The sequence below is a fragment of the Trachemys scripta genome, chromosome 6, assembly GCF_013100865.1.
Source record: "Trachemys scripta elegans isolate TJP31775 chromosome 6, CAS_Tse_1.0, whole genome shotgun sequence".
Classification (NCBI taxonomy): Eukaryota; Metazoa; Chordata; order Testudines; family Emydidae; genus Trachemys; species Trachemys scripta.
In genome coordinates this window covers 87,405,345-87,417,934 of record NC_048303.1, presented here as the reverse complement: position 1 = coordinate 87,417,934, position 12,590 = coordinate 87,405,345, and the positions used below count along the sequence as shown (strand labels likewise).

Sequence of the window (12,590 nt, the reverse complement as noted above, 5' to 3'; positions counted from 1 at the left end):
AATGCAAAATATGTAACATTTTTCTCACCATCTGATATACAGTAATCTGTGGTGTATTTTATATTAAACTGGAATTATTTTAAGAATGCAAATGCATAATTGTACATATGTTCAATAGGTGAAGTGCAGTTCTAACCTGAAGTAACAATGATTTAGAAATAAAAATATTTTTTTTAAATAGAAGTGTGTGATAGAACTCTGTTCTGTGCACTGAAAAAAGAAAAGTGAAATAGGTTAGAAGTAGTACAGAATCTTTGCTGCACAAAAAGATCTTTCTGAACTTACTGCATCTTTCTGAACTTTAAAGATTACATTAAACCCCCATACTAAAGGCCATGGACTGTTATTTTGTGTTTTTATTAATCGGTTTTAAAACATCAAAATTGTTATGCAAAAGCGGCCAAATATTTAAAGTTGCGTGCTTAAGTTGTATGCATAAGATTTCCATGTGTACCTGCTGCATGCATGAAGTTCATATTTTGACATACAAACTTGGATTGGCAAATGTAAAATGGGTAACAACTGTAAGTACCTGAGTGTGTGTGTAGTTACATATATGGGTGTGCAAGGGCAGGTTTCAAGTGAAACAGCAACAAAGAGAATTACAGGTAAAGTATTCCATCTGTACAGGTTTCTCACTCAAAGACTGAGCTGCTTGAGGGATTTGTCAAAATAAAGTAAAGCAATAACACTGCAAAAGACAATGCACAAATCTAGGCCAATGCCCAACATTACTAACTATACATTTATATCCAATTGTATACCCACTATATATATCTATCTTTTAATTAGACAGGTAAAGGTACATACAGAGGGCAGGATAAGATATCTCCAAACACAAAAAGAGGCACATACACAGCGCGTCTCAGTACCAGAGGATATATCCTCAGAAAAAATATGTCCTGAATTTGGCCAACTCAAATAGAACAAAAGTAAAGAAGTACAGAACTCTATGTGGAGGAACAGCTTGGGGAAGCTGACTTTGGGAATTAGTTCTGCAGGGCCAAGAATCAGAAGGGCTCTTTCCTGGAGCCAAATCTCAACACTAAGGCATAGTAAAAGTGTGCAGTGAGATTCATGCATAAATCGTCAATTGAAAAAGACTTAAAGCTAACAATTAATTGAAGCTAACAATTAAAGCCACTCTGCTTCAGACTGTTCGACATATGATCCACAGTCCTCCATAGGTCAGAGCAGTAATTAATGCAATGTCTTAAAATAGTCCCTCAGTCATTCAGACGTGGATTTTATAAACAGTGCCAACTGAATTAGTGTCGATTAAAACAAAAAGTTGGGTGGACTTCCTAAAGTCTTAATCTACTCCAAATAAAGTATGAAGGACCTTTGGATGTCGAGCTTGTGGAAAAGGACCTTAAGGGGATGGGCATGAGAGTAAGAAAATGTTCAAAAGTGGCAGACTGAAGTGGAGATCCATCGCCAACTTCAGAATGAATTTAGGGTGAGACTAGAGCACCATCCTTTTCTTTGTAAAACTTGGCATAAGGTAGAAAGTCACTAAAAAGACTCAAGGTTGCTCACTCAGCGAGCTAAAGTCACTGCTACCAGCAGAATAACCTTCCATGTAAGAAATGTGAGCTCACATGTATCAAGTGGCTTAAATGGCACTTTCATCGGTCTGTCAGAACCACATTCATATCCCATGACTCAGGGGGCTTTTTAATGGGGAGGTTCAAATGTGTCAAGCCCTGCTTGAACCTGGTGACTAAGGGATCCAGAGACACTGGTCTACTTTTGCTAGTTCCTGATGGGCAAAATAACAGCTGAATAAACACAAAGAATTAGGCTCTATTACAGACACAGAAACACAGAGAGCAACCTAGCAGGTTTTGTGGGGGTACTGTGCTGGGGTCAGCAGGGCTAGAGAGCAGGACATGGTTCAACAGTCTCATAACATTGGGACGGCCCTGCCAGGCAATCTGAGGGGCTGGCGGCTGAGTTAGAGTCCACTGTCCCCTGGTGCTTCCTGGGTTCCTCCAGTGTCTGGGGCCATAGAGGCAAGTAAGGGAGCCCTCCCTTTCCATCAGTCCCAACCCAGGCCCCAATGGGGAAAAGGTTAAGAAAATCTCAGTCCCCGCTTGCTGGTGCAAAAGACAGCCTCCGTTGGGCCACTGCCAACCACCCCTGTTCTCTTTTTAGTTTGTGGCATGGTCCCAGCACTCATTTTCCCTCCCAGTTTCAGTAATTCAGACAGTCAGTTAGGCCTTCCAGCTCAGTGTCCAGTTGCTCTCCCTTCTCAGGAAGAACAGGGGTAGAAAGAGGACCCGGGCCGTTGGCCTCCCAGTTGGGTCTTACCCACAGTCCAGATCCTTCCCCGGTAGATCCCTGTGTTCCAGAAGCTAAAGCCTGGCTGCCTTCCTGCAGCAGTCTCAGAGTCCCCTTTTAAGCAGGTCCTCCATTTGGAGCATGTTCTGCTGCTGCTGAGGGACAGGGCCTTCTTGGCCTAATAGTGCTCCACAATTCCCTTAGCCTCAGTTTGGGTCTGTAAACCCCATCACAGGCACCTAAAGAGATCCACATGTGCCCATTTGCCCCACACTGAAAACCTTTTCCTGGTGCACAATACAGGGACTCAACTCAGGCTTCTGCTTCAAGGATGAATTCTTTGAAGTACTTCAAATCAGATTATTGTATGGACAGGAGTTTCTGAGGAGTGCCTCTAGAAATGTCCTTAAGCACTCCTCTCAGAGTTTGATGGCTCTGGATGACATCTCCAAGCATCTCTGATACTCACACCTCTAATGCTCATCTCCATAGAGAGGTCACGCTCATATGCGAGGGACATCTTGTACCTATATTAATGCTTTTTGAAAAGACTTACTTCAAGACTCTGGATCCATGTTGAGAACCGTGCAAATCTAAAAGTGCTTTAGGCAGAGTCAATATGGATCGGGGGATTGATCGATCTGGAAAGCCTGGAACATGACAAGTACTAATTACTTTTCTTCAGAAAAATACTCCAAAGCTGGCACTGATTTTTTTTTTGCAAAGTTCCTAACACACTGGAGTCTTGAGAACGCTGATCACTAAGGCTTTGTCTACAGTATCACTTTTGTTGGTAAAACTTCTGTCGGTCAGGGGTGTGAAAAAAACCACACATCTCCGAGGACGTAAGTTTCACTGGCAAAAGTGCTGGTGTGGACAGTGCTATGTTGGCAGGAGAGGTTCTCCTGCCAACAGCTAATGGGCTTGTTGGGAATGGTTTAATTATGCCGGCAGGAGAGCTTTCTCCTGTCAGCAAAGAGCAGCTACACAGGAGACATTACTGCAGCACAGCTGTAGCAGTGCAACTGTGCTGCTGTGAGGTCCGTAGGGTAGCCATAGCCTAAGAAATGCACCAAAGTGCTACATAACTTGAAGTGTTAAGGCTACAATGCTAAAGTATTAAAAAAGGTACTCTGAGGATATCAATGAAGCATACCAGATCAGCCCAGAAGCAGTAGGTGGTCATGGATTCTGAAAAGAACTCTACTTCTATGACCACCAAGCCAATAGTGCGGAAGAACAGACAGACCAGCAAAAACTGAAAATTTATTCAAGCAAAGATGCCTGAGATGCTGTCAGTGGAAGCGCCTGACTCCTGCAGAGAGCTCTTTCTCTGACCATGGTTGAGAAAGAACCTGTTAGAAGGTTCTAGGAAATGAGACAGCAGAAGTTAGAGTGTGACTGGGAGGGTGTGAAAGGTTTAATTGTCTCGTGTTTAACTCCCCTGGCTTCAGAGAATAAAAACTCAGTTAAGGGAGTTCTGCCCTGTCTTGCACTGGGAGCGGGAGACTCAACAGTGAGAATCCTGAGAGGACAGTATCTTTAAAGAAAAGTATTTTCCATTAACTGTAAATAGAAAGACATTAACCTTCATTTCTATCATATCACCAGGGAAACTGTCCTGATAATTACTGCCATCTCCCAGCACATTTCTTAAACAAATCTACTCGTTTCTCTAGGGTTTTGTATTTCTCTCTCTCTCTGAAAAGTCTGACAAAATGATTCAGGTTGCTCAGCAATATAAAGAACAACAGGCACCTGTTACTAGCCTGAAAAATGCAGGAGTACTGTTATTTTAAAAGCTTTCGGGGGGCTGAGGAGGGACATAATTAAGATATAATGTTGAAATGTGATTGTGGCCTGCCCAGGATGCATTGGGAGAAGCTGGGTGGGAGAGGTGCTGACAATGTGCCTCTCAAGGCAGATTAGGCCAGATTTTAAACCTGTCCTCCCTAAACTGTGAATGTGACCTAGTAGTTTTGTTAAAATATTTTAATGGTATGAAGACAAAGATGTAGAGATGTAGAAAAGAGTGTTCCCCACTCTCCCTCTTTCCAGAACCATTGCTTTTAATTATAGCTGTTAACCACTTGGACTGTGTCTGTGTCTACATGAATCAGCGCTCTGTCCAGTGGCTCTCACTCACTCGTTGTTGCAATGCACTGATTGAGAATGATCTTCTGCATGCTCAAGACACATGGGAGTGCAAGATCTATGACACCTGGTACAGGAAGGGGCAAGGAGGTCCTTGCCAACATAAAAACTTAAACAAAGTATTAGAGATACATTTCCATCTCAATTCTGTTACTCATAGGCAGAGTTTTGTCATGTTCCCTGAAGTCATTCTAGTCAGTGCGACTAAGTATGAAGAATATTATCCTTATACTTGTAGCTCTTCCAGCACTGGTCTGGTAAACAATCCACAAGAAAAAACAGTTACCTACCTTTTATAACTGTTGTTCTTCAAGATGCATTGCTCATGTCCATTTGATTCTAGGTGTGCGCCGCTGGAGATTTTTGCCTTAGTGGTATCTGTAGGGTCAGCTGTGGCGCCCTCTTAAGTGCCGCGCTCATGCGTCAGTATATCAGGTGCTGCTGGCCCTGCACCCTCTCAGTTCCTTCTTGCCAGCAACTCCGACAGAGGGGCAAGAGGGCGAGTAATAGAATGGACATGAGCAACACATCTCAAAGAACAATAGTTACAAAAGGCAGACAACTGTTTTTCTTCTTTGAGTGCTTGCTCATGTTATTTCCATTCTAGGTGACTCACAAGCAGTATCCCCGTAGGTGGGCTCAGAGTTCACGGTCTTGCGGCTTGCAACACTGCTCTACCGAAGCCAGGAGTGTCTTGAGCTTCCTGGGTAAGCGCATAATGAGACATAAACGTGTGGATAGACGACCAGGTAGTGGCCCTGCAGATATCCTGAATCGGCACCTGGGCCAGGTAGGCTGCCGACAAAGCCTGAGCCCTAGTCAAGTGGGCAGTCACTGTTGCTGGTGGAGGCACTTGGGATGAGTTCCCCCTGGGGTGCCATTTGGAACTGGGGTACTGCTGAGCCCCCTGACCCACCAGCCTGGGCTCCCTCTCACACTGTACTGCTGTGGAAAGCTTCAAAGCCTTCCAGCCTGCACTTTCACCAGTATTCATATAGGTAGGGACACACCGAGCTGCAGTTACACGCAGGCTCTCCAATCACCAGCTTCCCAGGCTGACAGATTCTTAAGGCACAAGCTGCCCTGGCTCTGCAGCTTGGGTTTTCCAGGATTTCATACATGGCCTAGAAATCCCTCTAGCCTGAGACCATCACTTCCTAACCATCGCCACGGGAGACCGGTGCCTCAAGTAGGAGGATTGGTGTCTGGGCCAGGGGATAGGTAGTGCGACAGAGACCACTCCCGCTGTCTCGGAGACTGGGATCTCTGCCGAGGAAACAGCCGGTAGGAGGATGATCGGTGCTGGTGGTACGGTGACCAGTGCCTTCCTCTAGGCGACCTGTGTCAAGAGGGCAAAGACCATGAGCACAGTGCCAGCAATCTAGGACATCCCACAGAAGACAGAGACCTGGGGCATGGAGACGGAGGGTGCTGTCTCATCTCTGAAGATTGGCGTCCTTCACCCACCCTCTGGGGGGTCTTTACGGATGGCTTTCCCTCACCAGGAGCCTTTGCTGTGTCCTGTCACACATGCAGTGCCGGCGGCACTGGTAGAGGCCTCTGTTCTCTGGGCACCAGGAGAGCCTGGGAAGGCATCGGCCCTGCCACCAGTCAGGGTCCCCTACCACTCCCTGGAGTCGATGGCGGATCCTTCAGGGGGCTTGGGGACTCCCTGGGGGGGGGGGGCATCCCCATGTGGCTCCGGTGTGGGGTGTCAGCCCAAACTGGGTCCTTTGCCCTTCTTGCTCAGTGCCGGGTAGTCGCTCTTCTTCGACCTCTTCTTAGGCACCGGTGATGGGGAGCAGTGCCAAGTGGAGCCCAGTGCCAGGGGTGCGCTTTGCACCAAGGCTGAGGTGCTAGGGGCAGTCTCCGTCTGGGAAGGCTCGGATGCCGGGCAGAGAGCAGCCTCCAGGAGGAGGTCCCTCAAATGGATGTCTCATTCTTTCTGAGTTCTGGGACAAAAGGTCTGCCTTAGACAAAGAAACGTGTATTTGATTCTCTTTCTGAGTTCTGGGACAAAAGTTCTTACAGATGCAACATATCCTTCACATGTGATTCCCCAAGCACTTGAGGCTGCTATGTGGGTCACTAACAGGCATAGGACTGTTACAGTCAGAGCAGGGCTTAAAACCTGGAGCACGGGGCATGCCTCATCTCAGGCAAAGTCCCCGCTGGGATTTTCTCTCTAACTACACTACTTAACAACTACCATACTTACTGTAAACAAACTATTTAAAAGGCCTTAAGGCTCGAAGTAGAAGAACTGCTAACCCTTGCAAGGAAAGGGAAAGATGCTCCAACTAACCATCATGGGCAGTAAGAAGGAATTGAGAGGGCGTAGAGCTGGCAGCACCTAATATACCAACGCATGAGCGCAGCACTCAAGAGGGTGCCACAGCCAGCCTTACGGATACCGCTAAGGCAAAAATCTACGATGGCCACGCATGTGGGCATGCACACCTAGCATAGAATCGACGTGAGCAAGCACTCGAAGAAGAATATAATTTTGAAACTTTGGGACTTAAGATAGAGCAACCAGTTCTGCATCGGGGTGTTCAAACTGGCAACAAGTCATCTCAACCTGATATTTGGGTGATTACTTGCAAATTTAAGTGCCCACATGACGAACCAGGCACCAAACTTTGAAAATTTGGATCTGTTTGGTTGCTCTAAACAGAAATGCTTTTTTATTATTCACTTTTAAAACTTCTCTAACTAACAGAACAGTAATTTTTGATGCCATCACCAAAGTCTATTGGCTTTGCCTGCACTGCAATGGACTGCCATGACCTTCTGTCCAGTCAGAACACCCTTCCTTCTGTACTATTCATGCTTTTGCCTTGGGGAAAATTAGCAATACCATGCAGCATTACTGAACAACTTGTGTATTTATGGAAGAGAATTTCATTTTACAGGCAAGTCTACACAATGTGCTTAGATTTTTAGGAATGACATTAGATATGTTAGAATGATTGGGATTTATTTTTAGTCCCTACATTTTTTGTTTGTTTTCCCTTCTCAAACAATTCTCCTAAGCACAAACAGATAGGTTTGAAGTTGTTCAAAATTTCATACAGAAGGTTTCCTGTGCTGTAGTTCACTTTGATATTTTTGTTACTTAGCAACTTTCAAATAATTGGCATTAAATCTACCTCATTGCCTGGCAGTTTCTGTAAAGTAATTTAGTTTAATACTTCTCATAGACTTGGCCAACTTGTGAATTAATTTCTCAGGCAATTTTAGGAAGCAAAGCGATATTTTCAAGGAGCTCATTAAAATGGTAACACAAGAAACCACCAAGCCACTGCACATTGGGCAATTCATTCAGCTACCACATATAAGGTTGATTGAAATTCAGGGACAAGCAAGAGGTGCTAGGCTAGCAGGTGAAATATTGACAGGGCTAACACTGGTCTGGGAGTCAAGAAACCTGGTTTCTACTGCTGGCTCTGCTACCAGTTAACCATGTGAATGCAGACAAGTCATTTAACTGCTCTGAGACTCTGTGTAAAGCAACTATTAATGCTTACCCCTGTTCATAAGACTGACACAAGCACCTCTGTAGTCACACTCTTCACACTATTGTAATAATCTTTGTACAAAATATGCCTTGTGAGGTATCATTTGAAAACTAATAACTCACTGATAATTAATATTCTTGTATGATGTAAGCACACCGTGGGTATTAAGAGTTATGAATATATGCTAGAATTATGACTAAAGTGTGTTTAAAGTAGGCATGCAGGAAGAGTTGGTAGATAGGTCTGCCTTAGACAAAGAAATGTGTATTTGATTCTCTGACCACCCCAGTCTTCAGACAAAGACAATGAAGGTCCATTTTTACATATTAAGTAAACTAAGCTATTAAGCTAACAAGTGGAGGAAGAAAGAGCATGGAGCTTCCTTCTCCACCAGAGAACATAAGAACGGCCATACTGGATCAGACCAAAAGTCCATCTAGTCCAGTATCTTGTCTTTCAACAGTGGCCAATGCCAGGTACTCTAGGGGGAATGAACAGAATAGGTAATCAAGTGATCCATCCCCTGTTGCCCATTCCCAGCTTCTGGGAAACAGAGGCTACGGACACCATCCCTGCCCATCCTGGCTATCTTCCATGAATTTATCTAGTTCTTTTTGAACCCTGTTATAGTCTTAGCCTTCACAACATCCTCTGGCAAAGAGTTCTATAGATTAACTGTGCATTGTGTGAAGAAATACTTCCTTTTCTTTGTTTTAAACCTACTGCCTATTAATTTCATTTACTGACCCCTAGTTCTTGTGTTATAAGAAGGAGTAAATAACACTTCCTTATTTACTTTCTTCACACCAGTCATGATTTTATAGACCAGCGGTTCTCAAACTGTGGGTCAGGACCCCAAAGTGGGTCGCAGCCCCATTTTAATGGGGTTTTGGTTCTCAAACTGTGGGTCAGGACCCCAAAGTGGGTCGCAGCCCCATTTTAATGAGGGTTTCCAGGGCCAGCATTAGACTTGCTGGGTCCCAAGCCTGAAACTGAAGCCCGAACTCCACCCCCACCCAGGGTGGCGGGGCTCAGGCTGCAGCTCCCTCTCCCTCCACCCGAGGCAGCGGGACTCGGTCTCCACCCTCTCCTGGGGTCATGTAGTAACTTTGTTGTCACAAGGGGGTCGCGGTACAATGAAGTTTGAGAACTCCTGTTATAGATCTCTATCATATTCTCCCTTAGTCGTCTCTTTTCCAAGCTGAAAAATCCCAATCTTGTTAATATCGCCTCATGAGGTTGCCTTCCTCACAGCTTAAATGAACTTTACTTTGAGGGGAAACTCTCAGAAGAATCCATTTGAAAGGTTTGCAGGTCTATAAAGATGGGAGGGCTGAACCTCAAGAGAATTGAATGACCTGAATACATACAATATTAAATCAAATTATTATATACAATATTACTGTATTATAAACAAGTGTACTGAGTGAGGTCTTTTCTGAAAGCTGATAGCACAACTGTTAATTAATATCATTGTGAAATGCCTGTATTAACACTATATGAGGATTTATGGATACTTAATGATATTTATTAAAGTTTGTGGCCAAACAGGGAGAAACAGGTTCCCTGCCAGACAGGAGAGAAGGCAGCTATTTACCTGTCTCCTATGTAAATTAAGCATTGTGGAATCAAAACAAGAGAAGCCCCATTTACACAGAAATCAGCAAAGGACTGGGAAGTTCACAGGAAGGGAAGAAAAGCATGAGGTCATCCTGACTCTTGAAAAGAAGTCATTGAATTTTGGAAGATCTAAGAAAAGACGGAAGCCATCTTTTCCCTCGATCACCAGACAGGAACAAGGGAGTGGAGTTCACACAAGTTGTGAAAGATGGGTCCTTCAATCTGGGGAGGTGGAGAGAGGGTCTAAAGTGTCTGGAAACTGAATATAGTTGAGAAACCTGCTTAGGCAAAGAACTTTCACCCAGGAAGACAAGGGAAGACAGCGCCTTGTACTTATGTGGAAGGTCCTGACTGAGGGAAAGTAAGCCATGGCTGGGAAGAAGGAAGATTGATGAGAGAAACCATCTTGAACAGACCATAATTTGCTAGATTAAGGTTTAGACTTTTAGATGCATGTTTTCACTTTTATTTCCTTTCTAACTGTATTCCTTTTACTTGGCATTACTTAACTTATGTCCTATTATTAATAAATTTGTTTTATTTTAACTATAAACTAATTCACTGTGGGTTTAAAAGGAAGAGTGTATTTACCCCAGTTAATAAGATGTGATGTACTTGTGTGTCTTTAGAGGAACAAACTAACCTTATTATTTCTCTGAGTCATCCATGAGAGGGTCCCGCGGATTCAGCGGCATGCCTGCGGGAGGTCCCCGGTCCCGCGGATTCAGCGGCATGCCTGTGGGAGGTCCACCGGTCCCGCGGCTTCGGTGTACCCGCCGCCGAATTGCCGCCGAATCCGTGGGACCGGCGAACCTCCTGCAGGCATGCCGCCAAAGGCAGCCTAACTGCCGCTCTTGCAAGGACCAGCAGGGCGCCCCCCGCAGCTTGTCGCCCCAGGCACGCGTTTGGAGCGCTGGTGCCTGGAGCCGCCGCTGATCGCACCCCAAACCCGATAACAAAGACACTAAGATCTATGGAGGAAAATAATATACAAGTGCTAAGTATTATTACTAGCAGTCATAGTAATTTAATTATGCTTATGGTTCCTCCTAGGAGACAATCCATAGACAAACATTTGCATTAGGTCTTACAACTTTAAATCTAAAGTAACTATATCAGTATCTAATTGAAGTCAAGGTGGCTACTGAACTGTACATGTTATTCATTTGAAGTCTATCAACATGATCCAGTGAGCACTACCCTTGACAGTTTCCAAAATTGGATTTCACTACTGCACCTTTTCATCTTAACCACTTCTGCAGCTAGGAAACCCTATAGAAGGGACATTAGCTGATTTTGCCAAAAAAAAGGCTGTTTTTTCGAATTATTCTGTAATTGTGGTAACTGTCTTCTAGTAACACAGTATTTGGTGGTTATCTGGTAACCAGATAATGAAATCACCATAAATACAAACCTTTCAAAGCTGTAGCTAACAAGTCGTTTATTGTAAATTAACACTAATTACATATTTCAGAGTAGCAGCCATGTTAGTCTGTATCCGCAAAAAGAACAGGAGTACTTGTGGCACCTTAGAGACTACTCCTGTTCTTTTTACTAATTACATAGTTATCTACAGTAATGGGTGAATGACCAGATGTTTAGCTAAGTACCCAAACATTCAAATGCTTAGCCAATCATCCAACCCCTTTGGATGAAATCCTGACCCCACTGAAGTAAAAGGCAAAATTCCCTTTGACATCAATAGAGCCAGGATTTCACTTTTTGGGTCTGTAAAAGGAAGGTAGAACTCTTATGAAAACAGACACACTTGTGAGATTTCTAGTACTTCCTGCTGCAGCAAGGTGAAACCACAAATTATTTCATCTCCAGCTCAATGAAATCAAATTCTCTGGTGAAATACCATTGGCTTTCCATATTTCTATTGAATCTACAGGGGGAATTTTTAGGTAGAAAGAATGTAATTATTTATGTTGAAATTACGCCAAGATGTTGAGATTCATACCCTTACTTTTAAAAACCATGCTATGGGATCTTTAATGAACACGTCATCTGAGAGTTAGGTGCAGAATGTGGGCAAAAAGCAGTGAATAAGCAAACATGTAGACATCCTCTTTATATAAAGAATATACTCAAATGTTCAAAGAGTCCTCAGAATAATGTCAACAGGAGTCAATGGAGTTGCATTAGCAGAGAATTTGGGCTGGAATTCTTCTTCACTATGTCCTTAAATTCTATGTAGTTTTGTTGTGAAATCTCAAACAGCTGCCGCATTCCATCAGAGTTCGTTGCATGTCATTATTTAGTGGAATGATCCCCATACTTCTTACCTATTTTGCAGGTATGTTGTGAGGCTTTCTGTGTTTGTTTTTTTGAGTGCCTTTCACCTGAGGATCTCAAAACTGTAATCCCCATTAATTCCTCACCAAGACAATTATTCTTAAGTCATTCTACTTGCATAGAGCTTTCACACCACAAAAGTCTCAGAATTAGTAATAATTTTTCAATACAATGCACAGAGGAGTTAATGGTGTAATTCCTAATGGAAACTGTACAGCTATTTCCACACTTACTAAGTTGATATTGCACCTTTTAATTAATCTTTCCATGTGTACAGGAATGTTTTAACAACAGTTTATAACAGTTATGATTTTGAGTATGAACCAGTCAGATAATTGACTCACCTTCATCTAAAGAAACCTCTTCTTCCTCACTTGGAGAAGGAAGGAGGGGCTGTAGTGGTTCCATATTGATTATGAGTTGTTTATTCAAGGAATGAGAGCTACGACTCTGAGGAATGCTGGTTCTAAAAGCAAAGATAAACAGCATCAGTTTGTTCCCAAGAAATCATTACAAATAACTACAACTGCCTTTGCCCCGTCTCAAAATAATTTTGCATAAGTTATAATGGCCCTTTCCCCCCCAAGGGGAACATGCCACTTACAGTGAATATCCTTTGACTCCTCCCCTATGTATTAGGTCACACCCTTGGCTGAATTGTGGCTCTGCATCTGAAGTTCTGCAGAGGGGCCAGTAGTGGCTCTGCAGTAGGGC

General features: G+C 43.6%; 1 protein-coding gene across 2 annotated transcripts in view; it reads right to left on the bottom strand.

Annotated features, from left to right (window-relative positions):
• FRMD3 (FERM domain containing 3) overlaps nt 1–12,590 on the bottom strand; it is a 216,525-nt gene that overhangs the window by 19,007 nt on the left and 184,928 nt on the right. For both annotated transcript variants that reach the window (XM_034773457.1, XM_034773458.1), the window contains exon 13: nt 12,221–12,342. In XM_034773457.1, coding sequence (XP_034629348.1) covers nt 12,221–12,342 — 122 coding nt within the window. The remainder of the gene's footprint in view (nt 1–12,220; nt 12,343–12,590) is intronic.